General features: G+C 39.6%; 2 protein-coding genes across 2 annotated transcripts; both read right to left on the minus strand.

The window, feature by feature from the left end:
- Window positions 1–3,138: 3,138 nt before the first annotated feature.
- Window positions 3,139–4,013, minus strand: LOC116883049 (putative gustatory receptor clone PTE01). Its single transcript, XM_032883918.1, has one exon. The coding sequence runs from the start codon at window positions 3,996–3,998 to the stop codon at window positions 3,168–3,170; it is 831 nt and encodes a 276-aa protein (XP_032739809.1). The 5' UTR covers window positions 3,999–4,013; the 3' UTR covers window positions 3,139–3,167.
- A 6,567-nt stretch (window positions 4,014–10,580) lies between these two features.
- Window positions 10,581–11,543, minus strand: LOC116883050 (olfactory receptor 18). Its single transcript, XM_032883919.1, has one exon. The coding sequence runs from the start codon at window positions 11,409–11,411 to the stop codon at window positions 10,581–10,583; it is 831 nt and encodes a 276-aa protein (XP_032739810.1). The 5' UTR covers window positions 11,412–11,543.
- Between the last annotated feature and the right edge of the window lie 2,260 nt (window positions 11,544–13,803).

Raw genomic sequence — 13,803 nt, forward strand, 5'->3', positions numbered from 1 at the left:
GTGGCCATTGCTGCTATGAACATTGGGGTACAGATGGCCCTTCTTTTCACTACATCTGTATCTTTGGGGTAAATACCCAGTAGTGCAATTTCAGGGTCATAGGGAAGCTCTATTTTTAATTTCTTGAGGAATCTGTTTCCTACTCTAATCAAGAATTGTGACACCACATCCAGGGGGCTGTGTGAATCTTCCAGTCCTTTCCTAGGCACTCACCCAAATACAAATCTGGAAACAAACAAAACAAAAACCAAAGTGCTCTCTCTGGATAGAGTCTACCATTTGACATTAAATGACATTACTTTCCCACTTAACAAGGTTCTTTGGCTATCACTTAGGTTTGCATAAACGGATATGCAAATATGGAAATGTAGTAATTTTTATTGGATGGTAACTTCCCCTAAATGTTTGGCTTCATCATCTGTCAATTTCATGCCTTTCTTCAATATCGAAGCTCCATACCAGTGTAGTTGGTAGGTGATTTACCTCAGAAGTGAAAGGCAGGGTAAATTAAGCTAGTTGTTGAACAGGTTTTCAGAGAACCAAGATTACAACCAAAAAACTATATATGACATTTCTAAAGAAAGATGGATACTCTTATTGAAGAACCAAATGGAGGTGCCTGGGTGCCTTAGTCAGTTAAGCATCTGTCTTCAGTTCAGGTCATGGGATCAAGCCCCATGTCAAGATCCCTCCCTGAGTGGGGAGCCTGCTTCTCCCTCTCCCTCTGTCTAACCCCTTGCTTATGCTCTCTCTCTCTCTCTCAAATAAATAAATAAAATCGAAGAAGGAGGAGGAGGAGGAGAGAAAGAGGAAAAGGAGGAAGAGGAAAAGGAGTAAGAAGAGGTGGAAGAAGGGGAGGAGGAGTTGGAGGAGGAGTTGGAGGAGGAGGAGGAAGAATAAGAAGAACCAAATGGAGCCCAAAGACTGATTTACCAATGACAGAAGACAAGGAAGCATGGTAACAAAGTGAAGTTCTAAACAGCCATTACTACAGAAAGAAAAGAACTCATCTTTGTTGACAATATAACCCTTTGCTGCTGAGGATTTTTTTAAATGAAGACAAAGCACTATTTATTTATGATGAAATTTGTGACTTAGTAATCCTCAGGTATCATTAGAGTCACCCGTCTACTGGAAATATGTACTTAGATCTAGTACTTAGATCCCAGTTGTACACTCCTAACAAAGATATATCTTTAAAACCACCTTTATTTTGGGGTGCCTGGGTGGCTCTGTGGGTTAAGCCTTTGCCTTCAGCTCAGGTCATGATCCCAGGGTCCTGGGATCGAGCCCCACATCGGGCTCTCTGCTCTGCAGGGAGCCTGCCTCCACCTCTCTCTCCCCACCTGCCTCTCTGCCTACTTGTGATCTCTGTCTGTCAAATAAATAAAACAAATCTTTAAAAAAAAAAAACCACCTTTATTTTATGAGCTTATTTTGTAATATTCCAACTGCACACAACTCATACCTTTCTCTTTATGTTATAATTTAACATTCAGGGCTCGGTCAAGAAAAAAGATATCAGGGGCACCTGGATGGCTCTGTTGTTTAAATGTCTGACTCTTGTTTTCAGCTCAGGCCATGATCTCAAGATCATGGTATCGAGCCCCCATTTGGGCTCCATTCTCAACATGGATTCTGCTTAAGATTCTCTCCCTCTCCCTCTGCCCCTCCCCCCACTCACGTTCTTTCTCTCTTTCTCTCTCAAATAAATAAATAAATAAAGGATTCAAGCTAATTATTTTAATAAAGAGAATTGAGTGTAGGTAGTTGGTTAAATAGCTTCTGTAGGACAAAGCAAAAAGTGAAACAATGTGGTGAAAAACAAGAAGCCAGTAAATACCAAGGGCCTAGGGGTTTAAAGGGAGTAGTGAACTTTACTTAATTTTAGACTAGAAAGACATTTGCTGGCCATTATTGAAAATATGTAACATCTCTTAACTACAGAAAATGAACTGAGGGTTACTGGAGGGGAGGTGAGCAGGGGGATGGGTTAAATGGGTGGTGGGTATTAAGAAGGGTACTTGTGATGAACATGGGGTGTTGTATGTAAGTGATGAATCACTAAATTCTACACATGAAACTAATATTACACTGTATGTTAACTAACTGGAATTTAAGTAAAAATTTGCAAAATCTTCAAATTTTTACATATATATATATATATATATATATATATATATATATATATATAACAAGAAAGCCAGAGGGAAAATAAAGCAGTGATTTCAAGAGACTCATCTTAGTATTACAAGATAAGTATAGAAAGATGAGTTTGAAGCAGAGAGACTTAACCAGCACAAAAAAAAGTTTACAGTGTTGGAGGTCAATAATTTGAAGAAAACATTTGAAAAAAAAAAATTGCCTGGAACTACAATAATTTTTTTCACAACTTACCCTTTTGAGCTTGATCTCTTTAGGAACTCACATCTAAACCATCTTGGGTGTTTTTTAAAATCCTCATACCTAGACACACACCTGTCCAACTGAGTCAGAATCTCTGGTGATAAGACTCAGTCATCATTATTTATAAGACTCCTCGGAGAGTCTTAACAAAATCCATGGTTGAGGACCAGTAAACAGCGTCCTTAGACATTACCCACATAAACAGCTTTGAGAGATGTAAGATTGGTATGGAAAGTATACAGGAACAACAGAAAAGAATATAAAATTTAAGTACATGAAGAGACTTGTAGGGGCACCTAGGTGGCTCAGTTGGTTGAGCATCCAGTTCTTGGTTTTGGCTCAGGTCATGGTCTCAGGATTATGGGATAGAGCCCTGTGACAGTCTCCAAGCTCAGTGGGGAGTCTGCTTGATGTTCTCTCTCTCTCCCCCTACCTAAGCCCCTCCTCCCCCTCTCAAATGAACAAATAAATCTTTTAAAAGAGAGAGAGAGAGAGTTCTACAATTCACCTGGGTACCAGGGTCATTGAGAAGAACCTCTCATGCATTTGTTATGATGTACAAGGCATCCCAGAATACTCCTGCAACCCAATTAAAAACAAATTTTAAAAAGTAATATTCATATATGAAACATGAAGAAGAATGGGAACTCTAAGACTGAAAAAATAATGTGACCAAGAAAGCAGTATTTGCTGGTTTACATGTTTGGTTTTGCTGATTTTTTTCAACCCACACTTCAAAAAGGATTGTGCACATACTGAGATTAGCCTGTTCTTCTGAGGAACCTCCATAGGGCACTCTTGATATCCCTATTCCTCAGGCTGTAAATGAAGGGGTTCAGCATGGGAGTGACTACGGTGTACACAACAGAGGCCACCATATCCTTCCTGGGGGAAGGCAACAATGCTGATCCAAGGTACACTCCAATAGCAGTTCCATAAAATAAGCAAACAACTGACAGGTGAGAGCCACAGGTGGAGAAGGCTTTGTACTTCCCACCTATGGATGGGACTCTCAGAATGGAGGACACAATTTTATAGTAAGAGAAAAAGATCCCTGAAATAGGGAGAAAGCCAGAGATGGCACCAACAAAATACATGATTATGTTAATGGTGAAAGTGTCAGAACAGGCAAGGTTCAGGAGCTGAGAAGGGTCACAGAAAAAATTAGAAATTTTCATGTCCTTGAAGCAGGTAAGTTGTAACACAATCAAATTGTGCAACTGGGAGTCCAAAAGGCTAGCAAAAAAAGACAACAAAACTAAAAAGCCACAGAGGTGGGGGTTCATTATGACTGAGTAGTGTAGAGGGTGACAGATGGCCACAAACCGGTCATATGCCATCGCAGTCAGAAGCATACCGTCCATACATCCAAAAAGGATCAAAAAAGACATCTGAGTCAGGCAACCCATATAGGAGATGACTCTGTTCTGAGTTTGGATGTCCACGATCATCTTGGGTATTGTGGTAGAAGTGAAACCAATGTCAGCCAAGGACAGGTTGGACAGGAAGAAGTACATGGGGGTGTGGAGGTGGGGGTCAGAGCAGACAGCCAGGATGATGAGCAGGTTCCCAAGCAAGGTGACCAGGTACATGGACAGGAACAGCCCAAAGAGAAGGGGCTGCAGTTCTGGATCATCTGAGAGTCCTGTGAGGAAGAATTCTGAGACACGTGTTAGATTTTGTGGTTCTATGTAGCTTGGACACCTTCTGAAAAAGAAAAGAGGGTTGGAAAAATGAAACAAATGGGCATCCAGCACTGTGTCCCTATTGTATATTCAAGCAATTCACAAATAAATTATTCACACTTGTGGTCATACACCCTAGTGCCTTCAGGGGTATTTCTCAGTGTGACACATCCTATTTCTTAGAACTCATTTCCTCATTGGTTTCTTCATTATTCACCTCTCACCATACACATTTACCCTAGAGAAACTCTCCTGAAGGGTATCAGAGAACCAAGAACTGAGATTTTTTAAATTTTGATGCCTCCTCTGTGCCAAAGTATAGGCTCTGGGGATTCAGAAATAAATGAAACTCAGTTGTTTCCCTCCATATGCTAAAGATGTACTTGTATAAACAAAGGTGAAAAGTCCCGCTAAAGCTGTAGGGAAATCATAATTTTGGGTCGCCAGATATTTAAGTCTAATGACATGAGAATTAGTTTTATCATTCTTAGTAATAAAATATCTAAAATTTAATTTGCCCTTGGGGGCACCTGAGTGGCTCAGTTGATTAAGTATCTGCCTTTGGCTCAGGTCATGATCTCAAGATCCAGCCCCGCCTGGGTCTCCCTGCTCAGCAGGGAGTTTGCTTCTCCATCTCCCTCTGCCCCTCCCCCTGCTTGTGCTCGATCACTCTCTCTCTCTTTCTGTCTCAAATAAATAAAATCTTAAAAATTTTTAATATGCTCTACTTTATGCATTCATCACATATTTATTGCGTGGAAGGCATCCATTTTAATCCTTATTAAGTTGAGGGGTACCTGGGTGGCTCCATGGGTTAAAGCCTCTGTCTTCAGCTCAGGTCATGATCCCAGGGTCCTGGGATGGAGCCCAGAGTCCTGGCATTGAGCGCCGCATCGGGCTCTCTGCTCAGCTCAGGGAGCCTGCTTCCCCCTCTCTCCTGCCTGCCTCTCTGCCTACTTGTGATCTATGTCTGTCAAATAAATAAAATCTTTTTTCAAAAATCCTTATTCAGTTGAGCTGTATCAACTAGGAATCAACTTAGATGGTAGCCCTAATTCTCAGAGATACCAGGGACTTGCCCCATAGCACACTAAGAATAAGTGGAGCAGACAAGTTTCAAAATTAAATTGTCATACTCTGAGTCCCATGAACTTCCTTGCTTCCAGAATTTCTGAAAGTTTTAAGCAGAGGTACAGAGGTTTTAACTACAGGCACATTTGAGATACATTTTTAACCCTACTTGGTTTCCTGAGTAGAAATGGACCTTTTGTGTCTCCTTTTGTGATTGAGAAGGCTGATTATAAGAATGGAGGAGGGGGGCGCCTGGGTGGCTCAGTCAGTTAAGCATCTGTCTCCGGCTGAAGTTGATCCTGAATCCTGGGACAGAGCCCCACATTGGGCTCCCTATTCAGTGAGGAGCCTGCTTCTCCCTCTCCCTCTGCTTCCCTGATCCTGCTCTCTTTCTCTTACTAGCTGTCTATCTCAAATAAATAAATAAAATATTTTAAAGAAAGGATGAAGGAGGAGGTGAACAGTTGACGTGAAAATCCAGGAACAGGGAAGAGAGAGAGAGAGATCTCCCTAAATAATCATGTGCCAGCTCTGTATGATCACTGCCTATGATTTCAGCCATTCTTCCTATAGTTGATGCAGGAAGTACTATCTACTGCTCTCCAACAGTGGTCTGCCAGAAACCCCTAGAGGGAGTGACATAACCATTTTGGGTTGGCAGGGGAGAAGACTAGTCTGATGCCCTGATTCAAACATGGCAGATTCAAACATTCAACCCTTTCTAAGCCACGGCCTGGCACAGTTACATAAAATGCTACACTCTTTTCATTTTATGTAAAATGATAATAATGTGTGCACTTACAATTTGGGATAGATTATGCAGAGGAAATCAAACAAGCTAAGTAAAACACATACCTCATAGCCTGACATTTGGGAAACCCTCAATAAAAGTACATTGTGTTGTAGATAATGGTCAATGTCATCCTCCTCCTTCCAGTTATCATAATCTTACTTCATGATCATTTTGGAGTAGCTTAGGGAAAAGGTTAAAGAGATCCATGTGTGGTTGTGGTGGGGGAGATGCCAACCAGACCAGAAGCAGTGAGAGTGGAAGCATAACTCTTCATGAGAGTTCTCAGAACCCCACCAGAACCAAGAAAACAAATTTCACAGGGCTCTCATCTGGAAATTTGAAACCGATGCCCTCCCATCTGTCTACCTGGTATCATCATGTTTGTGTTGTTGAAGAGGAAAAAATGCTCCTGACAGTCCCTCTTCCAATCACTGTCCCCCTCAGAACTTACGGGGCTGGGATGCATCTCTGTTGGAACATGACCAAGGAGTACTGATCGCCTGTCTGGTGCGTGATGAAGGCTCTGAATCCCTCCTCAGGACTGGCAGGAAGGCAGACTTGGCTGAGACCTTCTGATGCAGATGCCCACAAAGGGAGGAGACACAGGTATGGAGCTACTGTATTAGAACCTTCAAACTAAAACCTGGAGGCAACTGCCAATTATTTACAATTGTATGATTTGGGAGGCTCAATGCACAAAGCACATAATTAGCTAGTTGGCCCATGTTGTCCCAACTGCTGAGGACTTGATAATGGTTGTGTGTGTGTGTATGTGTGTGTGTGTGTGTGTGTGTGTGTGCACGTGCGCGTTTTTAAGGATTTTATCTCTTTATTGAGGGAGATAAAAAGAGTGAGCAGTGGGAGGGGTGAGGGAGGGAGAGAGAATCTCAAGCAGACTCCACACTGAGCATGGAGCCTGACATGGGGCTCCATCCCATGACCCTGAGATCACAACCTGAGCCAAAACCAGGAATCAAACACCCAATCGACTGAGCCACCCAGATGCCCCAGGACTTGCTAATGTTAATAGAAGAGGAAAGGGAAACAAGTGAATGTTTTGGGAAGGGTCTGGGTTCTTCCTCTCCTCAGGAAGAAATTCAGCTGTATTCCTTGCTTCTTCCTTCCAAGTTGTAGAATCGTAACATAAAATTCAGACTTTTTTTTCTTTTTTCTTTTTTTTTAGGTGTCTTATTTTAAGATTTTATTTACATTATTTGACACACAGACGGAGAAATTACAAGTAAGCAGAGAGGCAGGCAGAGAGAGAGGGGGAAACAGGCTCTCTGCTGAGCAGAGAGCCCGATGCGGGACTTGATCCTAGGACCCTGAGATCATGACCTGAGCCGAAGGCAGAGGCTTAACCCACTGAGCCAACCAGGCACCCTTTTTTAGGTGTTTAGTAGAAATTTATTAATTGATTTATATAAGCACTAATACTATATACAATCATACAGTTTTAAAAATAGTTAGCAAGAATTGTTACAGAACCATACATTTATGACATCATTGGGAAGCAAGGATTAATTGTCTATATTTTTTAATGAAAGTCTCATTCTCAAATCTTTCATTAAAAAAGTTTGTTAAAATTATCATTTAAAAAGTATCAAATATTTGACATACTTGATATGTCAAATGTCAACTTTCTCCTTTTCTTTTTTGCCCCTCTTTACTCCCATGTTTAAACTCCACTGTTTAAAGTCTACAAGTATATATGATATATCAAAACTAAGGAATTTATTTAGTTATTTCACACATTTATGTCAAGATGGTCTATCTTTAGTTTGCCTTGGATGTGTTTTATAAAGCCTAGATAATAAACAGTCTGAAATATTGTTTTTCAGCTAACATAAATGAGTGTACTTCGGGTTCCAATTTTATATTATGAACTGCACATGAGAGGGAGGAAGATGATCTGTAAGGACACTTCTTATCCAAAAGCTTATTACTCTAGAGAGAGTTATCTCTATATTGGGTTGCCATTTATAGAGAATATTAAAGAAATAGAGAATATTAAATAGAGAAATAGAGAATATTAAAGAACAAATTATTTAGAAATAGAGTATTAAAGAACACATTATTGCTCTAATGAAATAATGCTTGTACATTTCAGACTTTTTTTCAATTGAATCCTTTGGTGTGTGATTTTGATATCTGCAAAACGATTGTATGAATCATGAAGTTGGACAGAATTCGGTCTTCTATACAAAGAACATGATACCATTTCCATTTTCTCAGTTAATATTTGCTCTAAGGATAACTTGCTATTTTCATTTCTTTAGTTCTTGCTTGGGTTGGCATTTTATATGTTGGAGATTCACAGGTTATTTTTAAGATTTTATTTAAATTCAAGTTAGTTAATTTATAGTATAGTATTAGTTTCAGAGATAGAGTTTAGTGATTCATCAACTGCATCTAACACACAGTGCTCATTACAAGTGTCCTTCTTAATACCCATCACCCAATTACCCCGTCCCCCACCACCCCTCCAGTAACCCTCAGTTTGTTCCCTATAGTTAAGAGTCTCTTATGGCTTGCCCCACTCTGTTTTTCTTATTTTATATTTCCTTCCCTTCCCTTATGTTCATTTGTTTTGGGGTTTTTTTGGCTAATTTGAATCGGACTTCAGTTCTGTTTTTCTCTAATTGGATTACACTGGTATTAGAAAACTATTGATTTTCACATATTTTTGGTAACTGATACTTTACTTAAATACTTCAGAGAGCCTCTCATAACAATACAATCAAGGTGTTGGCCAGGGCTGTAATCATCCCAAGGCTCAACTAGCAGAAGTCCACTTATAATCTTCCTCATGGGGCTGTTGGTAGAATTCACATGTTTGCAGGTTATTACCCAGAGAATTTCCTCAGTTCCTTGATACATGGACCCTTGATGGGGCAGCCTATAACATGGCAATTGAGTTCCATCAACCTGAGCAACAAAGAGAGCAAGACAGAGGCGACAGCAGGAAGAAAGCTGCCTTCCCTCCCACCATCCCCCACTCTATTCCCGGAAGTGATTTCCCAGAATTTCTTCCATGTTCTCATTGTTGGAAACAAGTCACTGTGTCTATTTCACTTTCAATAAGAGGGACATACACAAGAGCAAGAAAACCAGGAGTTGGGGAACACTGGGAGCCTCTCAGGTACTGCCCACCACACAAGTCTCATCCTCTATGAGAACTTTGTGCTCCAAGCACTTCAAGACTCATGTCATATCTGTCTGCTTTCCAACATAGTCCCAAATTTGTCACACAGCAAAAATTCCTAGACAAATTGGAAAATGGGTAGAACTTTCTCTCCATTGGGTATTTCAGCTGATCCCACTTTACTGCTTCTGGTGACACAGGCTCAAGTAGACTCCCTGGTTTCTGTTATACCAGGAGAGCCCCTCCACCACTGGTAAGCCAATTCGTAGCCATTCCATTCCCAAATTTAACAAATGTCCCCAGTGGTTGTGATTTCTGCTAATTAGAAAAGAATCAACTCACTCCAGAGTATATTTTCTTAGATTTCTGTGGGGTTCTCAGCCCTTGAAAACAAACAAACTATGGTTTTGGTTTATCTGTTTTTTCTAGTAGATAAACAGAGATGTGGATAGTTCTACACCGTAACTTTCTAAGTCCTATCTATGCATATTTCCTGACAACATGGATGGACCTATGGGCTATGACATTAAGTGAAATGTGTCAGTCAGAAAAAAACAAATATTGTATGATTTCACGCATATGTTGAATTGAAGAAACAAAACAAATGAACAAAGAAAAAAAGAGACAAACAAAAAAAACAGACTTTTAAAAACAGAGAACAAATTGGTGATTGCCAGAGGAGAGATGGGTGGAGGGATAGGTGAAATAGTTAAAGGGGATTAAGAGTACACTTCTCTTGGGGTGCCTAGGAGGCTCAGTCAGTTAAATGTCTGCCTTTGGCTCAGGTCATGATCTTGGGGTTCTGGGATCACCTCAAGTTGGGCTCCCCACTGAGTGGGTAGTCTGATTCTCCCTCTACCTCTGCCCCTCCCCTTTCCATGTGTGTTTCTCTCTCTCTCTCTCTCAAATAAATAAATAAATAAAATCTTTTAAAAGAGTACACCTATCTTGATGAGCACTGAGAAATGTATAGAACTGTTGAATCATATTGTACCCCCGAAACTAATAAAACACTATATTTAATTGTACTTGAAATAAACAAATAAATAAATACCAAGTTTGAGAATCAGTGACATACCTCCATCCACATAACCTGCACAAACCAATTGGATAAATAAGTGATTTGTATGGAAAACACACAAGAACTGTGGGAAATATGTGAATTTGAAATATATAAAAGGAAAATTGCACATCTTTCTGGGATGCTTGGGTAGCCAATGATAAAGCACAGAGTCTCCGTAGATAAAATAAGACTTAGTCATGCAGTGATTATGATATACAAGGGACCCCAGAATACTCCTTCAGTCCCATTTAAGACATAGGGAAGAAAGCAATTTTCAGATGTTAAGCGAGGAGAGAGATGAAAGCCATGACAACTACAAAAATGATGTGGTGAGAGAGGTAGGATTTCCAGGTCTAGGTGCTTAGTCTTGCTACACTTTCCAACCTACGCTCCAAATGGATGGCACAGGTGCTGCGATCAGATGGTTTTGCTGAAGAGCCTCCACATGGCCTTTTTGATGTCCCTGTTCCTCAGGCTGTAAATGAAAGGGTTCAGCATGGGGGTGACCACAGTATACACCACTGAGGCCACTGCATCTTTCCTGGAAGAACGTGAGACAGCTGAACTGAGGTACACCCCAAGGCCTGTTCCATAAAACAAGCAAACAACTGACAGGTGGGAGCCACAGGTGGAGAAGGCTTTGTGCTGCCCACCTGTGGATGGGACTCTCAGAATGGAGGAGACAATTTTATAGTAAGAGAAAAGGATGCCTGAGATAGGGAGAAAGCCAGAGATGGCACCAACAAAATACATGACTATGTTGTTGGTGAAAGTGTCAGAACAGGCCAGGTTCAGGAGCTGAGAAGGGTCACAGAAGAAATGAGAAATTTCCACATCCTTGAAATAGGTGAGTTGCAACACAACTGAATTGTGCATCTGGGAGACCAACAGGCTGATGAAAAAAGATGTCAAAACCAGCAGGCCACAAAGGCAGGGGTTCATGATGACCAAGTAGTGCAGGGGGTGACAGATGGCCACGAACCGGTCATATGCCCTCACAGCCAGGAGGAGACTATCCAAACATCCAAAAAGCATAAAAAAAGACATCTGAGTCAGGCAACCCATATAGGAGATGACTCTGTTCTGAGTTTGGATGTCCACGATCATCTTGGGTATTGTGGTAGAAGTGAAACCAATGTCAGCCAAGGACAGGTTGGATAGGAAGAAGTACATGGGGATGTGGAGGTGGGGGTCAGAGCAGACAGCCAGGATGATCAGCAGGTTCCCAAGCAAGGTGACCAGGTACATGGACAGGAACAGCCCAAAGAGAAGGGGTTGCAGTTCTGGATCATCTGAGAGTCCCGTGAGGAAGAATTCTGAGACACGTGTTAGATTTTGTGGTTCTATGTAGCTTGGACACCTTCTGAAAAAGAAAAGGGTTGGGAAAGTTGATCAAGTGATGGGCATCCAGTACCATCCCCATTGCATATTTGAGCAATTCACAAGTAAAATATTCACACATGGGGCCATATATTCCAGTGTCTTCAGCAATCTTTCTGTGTCTCCGATCTAATTTTCTTAGCACTGTTTCGTCATTGATTTCTGTGTTATTCACATCTCTCTATACATGCTTTAAAAACACTCAACTGAAGAATGTTAGAGGAGCATGAACATTTGGAGATAATTGACAAATCCATCATTACCACAAAATACACTTAAAGAAGCATACCGAATAGGAAACATTCTTCTCCCTTTAAGGAAAAAAAAAAAATCATTCTAATTAGAGGACACTTAGAAACAGCCTTATTTTATTCAAATAAGTGCAAGAAATTCCCTTTAGAATATTGATAAGCTGTATAATTGCTAGAACTACATTATTGACACTCTAAATTGAAATCAAATGTTTGTAATCAGAAAGATTTTTTTTAATGTGTTCATTATCTTCAGGGGTTTTCATCAGTCTCTGGTTTTTGACATCTCTCCATGGAAATACATGCTCACTCAAATATGTGGGTTGTCTTTTTAAAGTCTTTTTAAATATAACTCTTAACTGTGGGCCTGATAGATTTCAAATTTTGATGAGTATGTTTGGGTTAAATGCACAAAATCATGCGGTATCACTGACCCCATAGATGGTATTAGTGTACAATGCAGCTCTGAGTTATTAAATAATAATTAATTTGTAAAAAATACTTTCTTCCTATCTCTCATCTTATGCAGGATTAAATATCAACCTTACACAATCTCAGGGAAATTGACACTGGTGTTTGACACAGCTCTTTGGGGGTTTTTTGGTCTCTATTTTGCAGTAGTTTGGTATTGGTAAAAGGGCTTATATGTATTTCTAAACCCAAATATTTGGAAGTGCTCTGCCCTCATAAAATCCAACTCTCTTATTTATAATCAAGGAATTTAGGACCATACAAGGCCCCCAAAACCAGGTCTGAAATCTAGCCTTCTTATGCTTCCTTAACTTCAATCTTTACTGAAACAAGGAGAATTCTCCTTAATTCATTCTTTTAAAAATTAATTCCACTGAAGAGTCTGGGATTTTTTTGTTTGTTTGTCTTTTTTTGTTTGTTCATTTCTTTCGTTTCTTAAATTCCCCATATGAGTGAAATCATATGGTATTTGTCTTTCTCTGACTTATTTCACTTAACATGATACCCTCTAGATACATCCATGTTGCTGAAAATAAAGAAATAAGTAAACACATAAATAAACAAAAAATAAATTCTCCTTAAATACAATAATTTTTTTAAGATTTTCTTTTGAAGTAATCTCCACACCCAACCAAACCCACGACCCTGAGATCAAGAGTCACACGCTCCACTGACTAAACCAGCCAGCCAACCCTAAATACAATTATTTTTAAATAAATTCCCTGAAGGCAACTCTGATATTCATTTTTCTTGACAGGTTACACTATGGTTTAATTTAGAGAAAAATCCAAAGATTAAAGTACAAAGACTAACATAACAAACACCTGGGGAGTTTCCACATTGGTAAAATGGTAATGACAACTGAACTTACCTTATTGGGTTGTTTGAAGAAATTAAATAAAACATAAAGTGCTCAGACCTGTGGTTCTCAATCCTAGTTGATTATTATACTTACCCATTAATATTGTAAAATGTACTGATGTCCTGTCCACTGCCTAGAGCCAATTAAATAATAATCTCTACATGCATGATTCTTGGTGGTGCTAATGTATAGCAGGGTCAAGAACAATGCTTTAAGATATTGCCGGGCACCTAGAATATGGTCAGTGACTATTACCTATGATTGCTATAATGAATACCCAATAGCTATATTAAAATATAAGCATTTACTAATATTTGCTTCCAAACTCGTATTTTACAGAGATTTGAAATATTACTGATAAAATTTTAGCTTTCTTTAAATCCCTGCATGATCTCATTGCCCTGCACATCTGTCCCCCAAAGCAACCACTGTCATTAATTAGGTGGGTATATTTTCTTTGGGTGTTTCCATGATGTTATTATTTATGTATTTACAAAAGGTTTTCTTGAAAATTTACCTAAATAGTATGTACTAGGCACACTGCATATAAAGTGTCCTTATTTACTACAACATTGTGTTTAAATCTAGATAATAACACTTCAAGTGATACATAGTATTAACTGAGGAATTAACTTCATTCTGTTTACCAATTGCTTATTTCAACAACCCTATGAAA

Source organism: Lontra canadensis, unplaced genomic scaffold, assembly GCF_010015895.1.
Source record: "Lontra canadensis isolate GAN:19392208 unplaced genomic scaffold, GSC_riverotter_1.0 scaffold88, whole genome shotgun sequence".
NCBI lineage: Eukaryota > Metazoa > Chordata > Mammalia > Carnivora > Mustelidae > Lontra > Lontra canadensis.

Bases quoted from the DNA above. Each gene is read 5' to 3' on its own strand.
- LOC116883049 (XM_032883918.1), bottom strand. From the start codon at position 3,998: ATGTACCTGGTCACCTTGCTTGGGAACCTGCTCATCATCCTGGCTGTC.
- LOC116883050 (XM_032883919.1), bottom strand. From the start codon at position 11,411: ATGTACCTGGTCACCTTGCTTGGGAACCTGCTGATCATCCTGGCTGTC.